This window comes from Amphibalanus amphitrite, unplaced genomic scaffold (assembly GCF_019059575.1).
Source record: "Amphibalanus amphitrite isolate SeventyFive unplaced genomic scaffold, NRLGWU_Aamphi_draft 000588F_arrow, whole genome shotgun sequence".
NCBI classification, from domain to species: Eukaryota; Metazoa; Arthropoda; class Thecostraca; order Balanomorpha; family Balanidae; genus Amphibalanus; species Amphibalanus amphitrite.
Window position 1 is genome coordinate 158,349 of NW_024882082.1, and position 12,914 is coordinate 171,262.

A 12,914-nucleotide genomic window follows, 5' to 3' on the forward strand; every position below is an offset into this window, starting at 1 on the left:
CATCACCGTCATCAGTCGCACCCCGATGACGGCAGCGGTAGTTGGGTAAGACCGGTACGGTACTGTTGCCAATACTGTGCCGCCCGTGCCCCCAGGAGTGGGCGGGATAGCCCTGGCCTGCTGCGGACAGTTACTATCGCTGCCGGGCCTGCACCCGCCCATTGACTCGTCATTGTGCATTTCTATGCGCCGTAAGTATCAATATCCTTTCAATTCCTCTGCCTCTAACTGACAATCGGGGTCACTGTGTGGTCACTTGGTCACAGGATGCTGGTCTCTCATTGAGCTAATCCGATGCCAACTATCAAGGCCAAGGACAGACCCTACACTGTCGTAGACATGAGAATTGGGCAACGAAATGGAATCACCTCGTTCTGACGCGGCCTGGAGCCTGGAGGGGTTACGGCGGTGAACTGGGCGGGCTGTTACGGTCACTAGAACGGTACTAAATACAACTTAGCTGCCGGCGCTGGCGGGAGCCGGGAGCCACGAACGGTACCAAACGCAGTAGCGGGCGGCGCGCCGTTCCCACCATCACAGGTGAAGAGCCAACGCGAACACGGAGCACTGGTGAAACAAGCTCAGCACAAAAACGACCACGACAAGGCAAGGATACGAGGGAGGGGCAGAAACAAATCAGCATCAGTCCGGCAAAAAGCGGGGAGATCCGCCGGACGAGAAGGGCGTCCCTCCAGTCAGGCGAGGGCGTATAGGTGGGCGTAGTGGTGACAGCATGCGGTCTGGGTGTCGGCGGGTCGGGCCCAGTCGGCCCACTGACACCGTCTGCGAGGTGCTGTGTGGGCGGCTGACAGTGTCGCAGCCTCGTGACCCTCTAAAGGTCTAGGCTCGCAGTAATGAGTGAGGAAAAAGCGTGGATGCCTGTCGAATACTAAACGTAAGTCGGCACAGTCATCTTTTGCTCACTGCAGCGTGCTCAATTGCTTATTCTGAAAAGAAGGGTCCGTTCAAAAGATACGCACCTATTCATAGCCCAGCCAAAATAAAGACAGCTAAAAATAAAAGTTGGGCAAGTTCTTGTCATTTTTGTGAATGCGAAACGAAGGACGAATTTTGTACAGCTCGACATCCAACCACACGACGCTGGCACGGTAACCTTAGACACATTCCTGCATTCCCAAAATGCCAGCCTGGATCCGTAATTATGGGGTTACTCTGTCCGAGGAATTAGGTCGGCGCCGCGCCGCGGGGCTCTCCCTCCTCCCGGCTGGGCACGCAGGAGCTCGGCCCTCGGCCCCACCGTGTAACCCACCTGGTATCGATCTGCCGCTGCACTCCACACACCTGCACCCGTCGCCTGACGGCACGAGCAGACACGAGGCACCGACCAGCACACGGCACTCAGCGGCGAGCCTTTGACCGCCCCGACGACATACCACCGTTCACCACCAGACCCGGCCAGTCACAGCGGGAGCGGTGGAGGCGGCGGCCGCGGCCCTCCCCGAGCCACCGAGCTTTTAGTTCGGACCGCTGCCGCCGCGGCAGCACCGTCGCAGCGTGGGACGGTGAGACCCGGGCGGACAATTGCCTTCAATGAAGTCGCCACGGGGAGGGACCAGGCCGGTCACCTATCGATTAAACGCACGACAGTGGTGCCCAGCGAGCATGGTCGATGTAGTTGTTCCACATGCACAGAGGAAGTTTAAATGGAGAAGTCATCCTGGCAACGCGAAAGGAGCCATCAGTGTTTTACGAACGTTACATGTTCAAAAGTACGCATAGGTATAAATTACTTTAGCGCTTAGGTAAATATTTTGTAGGTCAGGGTGAGAAGCAGGTCACTTCAAAATTAGTAAAAAGTAAAGTTCCCTAACTTGACATTTTTGCGATAGATGGGGTAGCTCATTCATCATTGACAGAGGAGCAACAACGACGACGACCTATAAATAAGGATTTGTGCGGTTTTAACCGAGGCAATCGACCTCTCCGGCTCATTGAAGGCGAATATATCACGATATCTACAGGCAGATCGCTATGCCACGGGGACAGGGGCCGTCAGGGGTCGTCCCTCCAGTTCCCGGTGCCCCTTAGTGAAACTGGAAACAGCAGCACTCACCTGCGCGCCAGTGCCGGCCGGTGTCCGTCCCTGTCCGGTGTGAGACGCCGGCGACGATCGGTCGCCCCCGCTCCCCGCCGTCACCTGTCCTCGACGCATCAGATCGAGCATCGAGTCGGTGCCCGCGCCCAGCTCCTCGCGAGAGCTCTGGCGACTTTTCACTAACGACACCTTCTGCGCCGAGCCAAACGTCTCTCGCTCCTGCGAACCGACGCTGGTTCTGTCACCGTCCACGTCCTGAAACTCTACCACGATCCAGGGTCGGCGCGCCACCCCCCGTGAGCTCAGACTGGCGCGCAGCAGGCGCGGCTGTAGCCGCTTCAGGAAACTAGAGATCGTCCTGCGGGGCTTCTCCGGGGGCGGCTCGTCCGTCCGGTGCATGTTTGGCATTGTGCTAGACTTTCCCCATAGACCGCGGGGGCTGCCGGGCACGCTCTGCGAGCCTCCACCAAGTCCGAGCGGCACCAGATCCCCACTGCCATCTATCGTGTATTTCTGGAAGTACTCCTGACTCTTGGCGGCTCGCAGGTCGGGCGGCGCTGGCGGCGGCGCTCCACCGGCCAGATGTTCCTCGGAGCGGGTGGTCTCGCGCCAGACCAGCGGCGACGAGCGGCGTCCCTCGCCGGCCAGGGGCTGTCGACGCACCTGCAGCATGTTCTCACAGGATTTGGTGGTCGTGACCGGCCGCGTGTCGTCCCGGGTCACATTCTCCAGCGACTTGACGGCGGGGCGGGGTCGGAACCGACCCCAGCCGGACGGCCGCGCCGGGTCGGCGAGATGGGCACACGGGCGGCGCCGCTTCACGCACTTTGGGCAGCGCGGCTCTGCAGGCGCGGCAGTCTGCGGCGGACCGCGACCTGCCAGACCGGCGTAGCTCTCCATACGGCGGTGACTGTACCGGACACACAGCTGCACGAAATTAATCGGCGGAAACGCGCGGAACTCAGACGACGATAGACGGACTAGCTCGATCTTAGGCTGGCTCATGCCGTTCGGCCGGGGACGCCATGGCGGTCGGAGCACGGACGAGCACCGGTGTCGGGGTGGGCGGGAGACAGGACGACCGTCGGTGATGGTAGGCGCCGGACCCAGTCACCTCTGAAACACAAACACATCGGCTCGTCTCAACACGGGAGCATATGGGACGGAGGCGCTGGCTAAATATAGCGGATAGCCCCGCAGATGGGGATTGACCTGCTACCGATAGCCTCAGTGTAAGTAAAGTCATAGGTAGAACGTACCCATACAAAGCAGTAATGCGGACATTGAATGAATGGTCAATGTCTATACAATCGAGTCTACAGTCTAGACTTTACAGTTTACACTCACTATCATTTATATTTTATATCACGATACAACCCCAACATTTTTATTGACTTTCAATTCACACAACTCCTCTTCAACAAACAACTCATGATATCATCTGTGGTGTCATCTGTTGTACGTACTTCTGCTCGTCCCGTTACCTTGCAGTTGCAGCTAATAAAAGAGAAAAATCAGATGGGCGAACCGCACGGCTTCTGACCGAGATATATCGGTACCGTTGGCCGTTGCACACCGTACCGGCTCAGACACAACAGATGCCGTAGATGTCATGCAGTGGCTGAGAAATAGGCTAGCTCGTTAGAGCGTGGCCGAAGGTGCAAATCACTTGTCGCTGTGGCATTCCTACCAATAAGATAGCTGATCCACCTTTGGTAGAAAATCATTTCATGACTTTATTTGCCATGACGCTGATCTGAAGTTCAATAAACCGTCTTTCGCGCGTGACACGACTTTCAAGCGGCATGACACGACTTTTCAATGCTGATGGACTCGTTCAGTGTCTAGCTTGCATCCGTTGACTGTCTGGTATTGTTAGAGCGCTCGAACTACTGTGAAAGAGAAGATTATTATATGTTACGCCATCCGCACCTCACGACAGTGGCGAATTCACACGGGGTGCCTGCACATACAGCGCGGCTTACCCGCGGCTCACCCAGCTCACAGCTGGCTATAAGGCTATAAGCGTCATTATATCTTGCTCGACTATAGGTACAATCGCCATTCCTTCATGTCAGGCACCCGAACACACTGACTTGACACTTTATCGTCCTGGCTTATGCGTAACGTTCATTCACCATGCAGGTTTCAGTTCCGCCACTTTCCGTCCTGCAGGCTTAGCCAACTGATCGCAGTTGTCTGTTTAAACCGGGAATCACCCTGTGAAACAGTAGCATAAGAGCCTCGTATCAGCCGGAAACGGTGCAAGTTGTCGGCTATCGTACCGGCGGTCCACTTTCCCCAACATTCACCATCCGGCGCTCCGAGTTTGCATGCGTAACCTGGCCAAGGGTCGACACCAAGGCGCTACAGGATGCTGGAAAGGATAATGTTAACTGAATGGTAGGTATAGTTTCAGCATCAGTGGTCTTTTCATTTCATTCGTGGCCTTGGCCACCGAAGACTTATAAGAAAAAGGCGACTGGTCTGCTATTACCGTCTAGACTAGTGTGTACTTCTGTGTACCACGAGCGTCTCCAGCGAGCTGTTGAGTCAGGAATAAGGATTTCCCAGTGGGACGGACAGGCTCGATGTCGGGCGGGGTCGGCTGCACGGCAAGACAGCCCCATCAATCACCATACATCCCCCGGCTGCACCAACCCTCCCACAGGGACACTGGCTTCCGGCAGCGCCGGCCGACCGGCGGCGTTATCGATTGCACCACCGCGACCGCCATGGACTGCAGGGGACGGCTTCACTGAAAACGGGCGGCCGCCGAGCGACCGACGGAGACATCAAAGATGATGGGCATGGCACCGGGACCCAGACCCGCTCATCGGCACTCATGCGAGACTGCGTGGCTTGCCAGATATAACTGTAAGGGTTTGTGTCAGTAAGGGCGACTGGGGATGGGTTATGGGTAAGGGTTACGACTGATCGAGCCCTGCCGTGTCACCAGCTGACCTGGTGGCTGACCGGTCAGCTGACGATAGTCGGGGGGGGGGGGGGGGACTGCCCAGACAGGCTGGGAAGTGGGGAACGCCCGGAGGCAGCAGACTGACTTTGATCTCCACGGGGCGGCCTGTGATGCCCGGAAGTGTCGGGGTGTTGTGACAGCGTTGAGACCAGCTTGGATACACACTGAACTGACAAGTTAACTGAGTTTACATAATTAGTCATCGGGGTTCGATATCGGGAACATTCCTGGAAGGCGTTCATCTGGGTGTCAGTGACTTTCCGCGAAAACCGATCTGGTGTTTGTAAGGCTTCAGCCCTTTTGTGGCAGCACGAGGCCCTAGTAATGTGTCATCGGACACCGTATTGTGCCTTTTGAGCTGCGCTCTTCGCCAGCCCGTCACGGTCTACGGATGGGTGCTCTGTTGTATGGCATCCTGTCGCGGCCTTCGGTGTAGGTATATTCAGCTTCTCGTGGACGTATTTGTATTTGTATTTATTCAACAGACCGTCAACAGGCACTTGACCCACTAAAAGACGGAGTCACAAGACTAAAAACAATAAATATGGTACACACAGGCAGCATACACACGCCGGGATAAAAACGCAGATACACATGTAACTAAAATAGAAAACAATGAACAATATAATGAAATAGGCAATGAAGTGAAAATATGAAGAAAAAAATGTGTGAACGACCACTGAGCATAAGTTTTAAAATCCCATGTAAGGTGGGAAAGAAATCATGATACAAGGTAAACCAGAATAGCTGAACAAACAGTAAATATGAACACAGAGATAAACGATGTATAGGTACTTTAAAAACACGTAAAAAAGTATAAAGTGAAATGAAAAATATAAGAAAACATTAAAAATAGACATATTTAAAATCATAAAAATATAAAATCAATCAGAATCACCTACCAACAGTGACTAGTAGCCCGGAGGTGGTGGTAAGTTCGCAACGTATTTGATAACATGAGCTTTGTACACAAAAAAGCTGGTCGTGAAAAAGTCGTCTTTGGAATGAGCGAGGAATGAGTTTGTCTCTCTCGCGACACGACAGACCAACCCGTTCTGGACCGTGCTGATTCGGGCGCGACTCTCAGCAAACAGTGCTGCAGTGCGCGTCGGTCGGATAGGCACGCGTAAGGGGAATCGGGATAAGAGTATCTCAGAGTTCAGTTTCTCGGAGAACAGACCCTTTAGGAACACGAGGTCGTGTTGGGCTCTTCGAGAGGAAAGGAACGGGACACGGAAATGCTTGGATAAATCTGGATAGGTAAGTGATGGGCAAGGATTGTTGGAGTGGTGGTTTAACCAGAGGAGAAACTTGTGCTGAATCCGATCGACGCGAACTGTGTGGGAAGTGGCTGCGCCTGCCCAAATGACCGTTCCGAACTCAAGGACAGAACGTACGTTTGCGAAGTACGCAGCCAACAGAGATTTCGTATTGAATTTGGCTTTTTTAGATCCGGTTTGAAATGAGCGAATGAGAAGCCCGAGGGACCGGTTGGCTCGGGCAGCGATATGGTTTACCTATATGGTCCGAAAAGGTCAATTTTGAGTCCATCCAGAGGACGTGCCATATGCTACACTTCTATCACTTCCCATCACTTGGAGATGGGTTAACGGAATGGCACTGTCCAGTGCCGCTAGCATCAAATCAAGCGAAGCACAAATTGCCATCAATGCAGGCGGAGACAACTCAGACGTGGCACACAAACTGTCGTCGTGAGGCGGCTGTCGTGATGTGAGGACTCCGTGACTCACGGAGAGAAGCTGCGTGACGCGGCCGCCACGCACCACGCACTGCCCGTGGAAGCGTGGTACGTTGGTGGGTACTCTGGCCGCCGGTGGGAGGGGATACGTTGGTAAGACGTTCCTGGGGTCTTCCGCTCTACCCCGGCGACCCGGAAAGTGCTGCCGTGTGCCAGAGGCTGACGGCTGTTGTTGGGGAGGAGGAAGGAGGGGGAGGGGGGGGCGCCGCCGTGAGATTAGCGCAAAGTTCCGGCGGCCAGTCTTGGACAGACGACCGGCTGGCGGCGGACTGACGACTCGGTCAGTGTCGCCGAGGTGTGAAGGTCGAATCAGTGCAGTGTGAAATAATAGGAAGTGAGGTCGGAACCAGTGAGGTGGCAGGTTACGGTGGTCGGGACCAGTAAACGGTCACGGCGTGGGTGGTCAATAACAGTGGTGTGTTTGGGTATGAGGTGGGAACTGAAGGGACTTCTAGGCACTGAAGGGGCGGCTATGGGGTGAGGGGAGGGGCGCAATCAATAAAGGGACGGGATATGAGGACTGGAACGGGTGAGGAGACGGGGCAGGAAATGATCTCCGGGATGTGGAAGACTCAGCTACAGAGAGAGCACTCCGTGACCCTCCAGAACTCACTCCACTAACCTGCTCACACCCTCCACCAGCCGAGCACCGTGCACGCCCCCTTCCGTCAGCAACCGGTCTATCAGCACCACACCGCTCACCACGACACGACCAGCGCCGACGAGGCCGTCCGACTGGCGACCGGCCGTGCCGAACCGCCGCGCCGGCCGCGAACGGACGGAGACGAGCGGAAAACACCCGCCCCAGCACGGCGGCACGGCGCGTGCGGCCGCCCGCCGACGCATTGACCTGGGCGGGGCGCCTGCGCGCCGGGTGGCCCCGATGCCAGGGCGGCAAGCTGTCCTCGCGGGTGCCCCCTGCCGCCAGTCGGGACGGCGGCTGACCCGAGTCTCGACCCGCGTGGGTCTCATCTATGCGGGAAGGTGGTGTATGAGCGGGAGTCTGGCACGAGCGTGGACTGTGGGCGGGATAGTGTCCAGCGTACGATGTAGTAACTAGTAACACACCCATCGTACCGCGCCGTCAGGGAACAGAAATGGACAGCATTGTCAACTGTCAAAAGGCGGACCGGCGGGACAACACTGGTCGTGTATAGCAGCACGGTGTATAGTTACGTCTGTGTAGAGTTACTTCACTCTGTCACTCTGAATGAGAGGGGAGACGAGGAGAGAGGGAAGGGGAGGGAGAGAAAGAGGAGGAGAGAGGGAGCTCCGCAACTTCCCGCCGAGACACGCCCTTTCCTCTGTTTTCAGTATTTAATATGCTACCGGAACTCGAAACATACAATACACACCTCGAAAATAACCTTCAGGCGTGCGTGCAAACTGCAAAGCCTCGTCAGTAAATAGGCAATTTAGCTTCTGCAGCGCGCTGGGCGCTGGCAATCTTTGTTTTTTTAATCTAACGTTTACCTTGCTTTCGAGGATAAAGATTAAAGCAATTTGAATCGGGGACTAATTCCGGTGAATGAGTCAACAGACGTACACACCGTTGTATTACTGGCACGGTGAGGCTCCAGCTCAGACCGTGTTGGAGAGCCCAGAGCAGAGCCGAGCGGCGTTCTGCACATTCCTCTCTTCCTTCCCTCCTCCTCTCCCGTCCCGACCCGGCGCCGCCGCCCCGGGGTAGCGCGACTTGTTCTTGGCACCTGCCCCGAGACGCGCTCCGCACCCCGCGGCGGCGCCACTGACGTCATCGGTCACGGCACCGCCCGGCTGCTGTCAATCAGCCGACAGACGGCCCTCCGAGCAGCCGATCACTCAGTCCAATAACCTGAGGCTGAGCTGAACTCGGCCTGCAGCCCGGGCAGCCGCAGCTGGGCTGTCAGTACTCGTACAGAGCGGCCCCTGCACATCGAGCCGCCGACTGAATGAGGTCTCGACAACCCGGCTGCTGTGCCATGTTTATTTACATTACCTCCTGAGCGAGTGTCACAACGCGCCGACCTGACGACTCGGAGAGTGGCGCACTCTGTCCTCCAAGGTCACTGTACCCATACCCAGCGGCCTCCAACGAAATGTCGTCCGTCTAGACGTCCATCCGTCAGTGACAGGACTGGCTGGCTGGTGACACATACAGGATGGTGACGCTGTCTGCCCCCCTGCCCCTCGCCCGTCCCTCCCCCAGCCGCAGAAGTGACACAGACTGACGTCCCGGTCTAAAAGTGTCAATATTGTGACTAAGCGAAATGTCGTTGGCCTCGACGCCAAAAAGTCCGACTTCCTCAAAAGCTCGACAAAGTCCTACTTGAAGACAATAAATATCTTACGTAAAATATAGTTCGGTCCAGACATCATTTCAAAGCCGAATTCACGTGTCGCCAATGACATCGTAGTTGCCGCGCCCGCAAGCCCCTTCGCCAAATTTCTGTGCGGCTCCCAGCCCGGATTATAAATGGGGGGAGGGGTTCAGTTGAACCCGCGCCACCCAGCTCAGGCCGAGCTCGAGAGAGGTCTGCCCTGTGCTCCGCACTCCGCAGTTCGCACCCCGCAGTCCGCAGCCTCCCCCTTCCAGAGTCCGTTCGCCACCCTCCCAGCCCACCGCACCAGTCCGCATCCCACCCTCCAAGTGGTCCAAGTGGCCAGCGCCCATCCCATCCCACCCTCACATCCCTCCCAGTCCGCATCCCCCGCCCCACAGTCCGCATCCCACTGCCTCACAGTCCGCATCCTATCCTCTCACCCCACCCCCACGTCCGCACTTCACCCCCTCAGCCCCGCCCCACAGTCCATAACCCACCCTCCCATCCCACCGCCCCACAGTCCGCATCCCACCCTCCCATCCCACCGCCCAACAGTCCGCAGTCCCCCCTCCCACCGTCCCACCCTCCCAGCCCACCACCGCCCCACAGTCCGCATCCCATCCTCTCACCCCACCCCCACCCCCACGTCCGCACTTCACCCTCCCATCCCACCGCCCCACAGTCCGCATCCCACCCTCCCATCCCACCGCCCAACAGTCCGCAGTCCCCCCTCCCACCGTCTCACCGTCCCATCCCACCACCGCCCCGCGGCGGCGGCTGCTCTCTCAGCTGATCTCAGCCGGCGAGCTGGGAGCTGTATTGATCGTCACCGGCATCGGATACAGCGCGGGCCGAGCCGAGGCGGATCGGGCCGGACCCAGAGCCGCGGATACAGCGCGGGCCGAGCAGAGCCGGATCGGGCCGGACCCAGAGCCGGGCGGATAGGACGGACTTACAGCGCGGACCGAGCCGGATCGGGCCGGACCCAGAGCCGGGGATACAGCGCGGGCCGAGCCGAGGCGGATCGGGCCGGACCCAGAGCCGCGGATAGGACGGACTTCCGTACAGCGCGGACCGAGCCGGATGAGGCCGGACTTCGAGCCGGGCTGGGTCAAATCTACAGCCGGGGATGGGCTGGATCTACAGGGACAGGGGTGGATCGGATCCACAGCGACGAATTGATGACCTACAGGAACGGATGGATCGGGACGGACCTACTGGGCTGGGAGGAATGCGCCCGGACGGATCTACAGGGACGATTGGGTGACATCGGACCTACAGAGCCAGCAGGAATGGACCTACAGGGCTGGCAGGAATGGATCTATAGGGATGGCTGGATCACGCCTACAGGGACGGCAAGAATGGGCCCACAGCGATGATGGAGTAGGGCTGGGAGCCTACAGGGCGACGCCGCCACTCAGAAATGGATGAGCCGGACCAGGTTGAGAATGCCTATTGGAAACTAATAGCACCCTGCACACATGTGAAGCCTTCGGTGGGCTATCTCATAACGGCGCATGGCACACAGATCAGCTGTATCGCCCGTTCGCATTACGAGCCAACCGTGCCTGCCTCATACCTACTGCTATCGGGTGGGCAGCATATGCCTCCCCATCGACCGACCCTCGCGCTGCACACTGGCCAGCCCCTCTGATAGGCCGCTGACGCTGACAGGTGTTCGTAGACGGGATACCCCACTATCGAACGCTGCCATTCTGCCCCGCCCCACAGCTGGTACAGGCGCGTGCCATGGCTGGGTAGGGGCGAAGCGAAAAGGGCGGTATATGGGTGGACGAGGGATGGTCGAGGCAGTGCGGGGTCGATTGGAGAGGGGACAGAGCGTCCTGCTGCTATTCCGTCAGAGGACAGACGTAATCAATAGACGGTCATATCACATATGAATTCCGTGAGATTTAGTGCAGGTCACAGTGTCACCGGCGTTTAAATATTAAATTTTACCATCATGTGGCATGCACAATGCACATGTGACTTCACTCAACCATTTACTAACAGTTTACTTTGCAGCGCTGGCATGATTGTTCACATGACTTTTTGAGCAGCGGTTCGATTGAAAGCGGCATCGAGCGTGTGAACGGTATCCGGATGACATGACGCTGACCCCGTGACCCCGTCCCAATTACCTCATCACGATGTCGCGATCGGAGCAGTGCTGGTTGGACCGGATCGGCGCCGGCCTCTGCAGGAAGTGAGGTTAACACTGACACTGAGAATGACACCAGTGCTATTCGTGGCTCTCTGACAGACCCGGGAGGCTTACACTGTCACTGTCTGGGCAGCGCCTTAGCTTGAGGCAAGGCATCGTGATATGCTCTGTTCACGACTCACTTGACACGTGAGTACCGAACACTTTCACCACTGCCCGGAAGGCGCATTGCACACTTCTCGTGACCCGTGAGCAGCGATCTGACAGCAGGGCGCCTAGCAGTCTGTGCGGCTCGCCTAGCAGTCTGTGCGGCGCCGGGCAGTCTCAGCGGCGCCCGGCAGTCTACTCAGCACACCTCTGGCGTCTTCGGTTGCCTCCGCTGTGCCGTCTGCAGAGCTCCGCCTCCTTCCACAGTAAAGTGGGTCGGTCAATGGAGGTCCTTCGTCACTATGTAATCCTCCACGAGTGGTCCTCCAATTCCATGTAAGAAATCCTCCATTAGGGGTCCCGTCAGCAGCCCTTCGTCAAAGGCCCGCCTTTGTCACCAATCCTCCGCCCAGCAGTCCTCGCTTAGTATTCACTCGTCAGCGGTCCTCCATTGGCTTGTCAGTCCTCCGATCACTAGTATCCGCCAATAGACCGATCGGTAACTCACACAGCAACACCAGCCGTGGCGCTAGGCTCCGCAGCCAGCCGATGACTGTCGTCAGGGCAGTCGCGGTGTGCCGCCTGCCTGCCTGCAGCGCCCCAGCTCGGCTGGGTCCCCGTGTCACAGGGCTCGGCTCAGCTCGGCTCGGTCCCCAGCTCACAGGCTGTCGCCATGCGCCGACTGCCGTCCCAGCCGGCTGGCCTAGTGCCCCAGCTCACAGGGTAGAACGAGGCACCGGTCCCCACACCGGCACTTGTATTACGTAGTAATGTCTGTAATGCATGCATGTGTTCACATTCATGAGCGAGCCACAGGTGGGGTGTTGATGACCGCTCCGATTATTGGTCGAGGTCGCCGAATGTCGAAAGGTGAGGCCATAGTAGCCGTAGCAACAGAAGCAGCAGCGGCAGCGGTACCCGAGAGCAGTGTTCACTGGTCAGCGGGAGTGTCGGACATCGGTGACCGATCAGTTCGCTATTCCGTCGCCGCCCAGCACCCAGAGGTCAAGGCGTCTGCCCTGGTAACACAATGTTGCACGGTGTGTTTCTATCACTGAGCCGGTAGCTGACGTACGTTTTTAGTGATAGGAGGAAAAGTGGGCTATTTTACATCAAGATAACTATGATACGAAGAAAACTCGAACTTTATATGCTATAGCATTGTATGTATATGTTGCGGGCCAAGTGCGAAGGCTAGTCCATTCGCAAATGGCCTAGTCCAAGTGCGATAACGCACTTGGACTAGGCCGTTTGCGAATGGACTAGTCCATGTGCGTTATTGCAGTTGGCCTAGGCCGTTTGCGAATGGACGGGCGTTTATGCTCCCAGTCCAAGTGCGAAGTCAGGCCAAGTGCGAAATATCCAGCAAAGTGACGTCAACTTGGCAAGTCAACTTGGCATGTGCAAAGTCCCGTGTGAAATGATGCGTGCAAAGTATTGGTAACTCAACCGGAAAATGCTTACACAGTCATGCTGAGGTCGCCTCTTTTTTACCTCACCCCACCCTT

General features: G+C 57.1%; 1 protein-coding gene across 1 annotated transcript in view; it reads right to left on the minus strand.

Moving 5' to 3' along the window:
- LOC122394379 overlaps window positions 1-7,511 on the minus strand; it is a 37,461-nt gene extending 29,950 nt beyond the window's left edge. Inside the window, exons 1-2 of the mRNA XM_043391231.1 lie at window positions 7,415-7,511; window positions 2,075-3,172 (exon numbers count right to left, since the gene is read on the minus strand). Of these exons, the coding sequence (XP_043247166.1) occupies window positions 2,075-3,061 (987 nt within the window). The 5' untranslated portion in view covers window positions 3,062-3,172; window positions 7,415-7,511. The remainder of the gene's footprint in view (window positions 1-2,074; window positions 3,173-7,414) is intronic.
- Window positions 7,512-12,914: the final 5,403 nt, after the last annotated feature.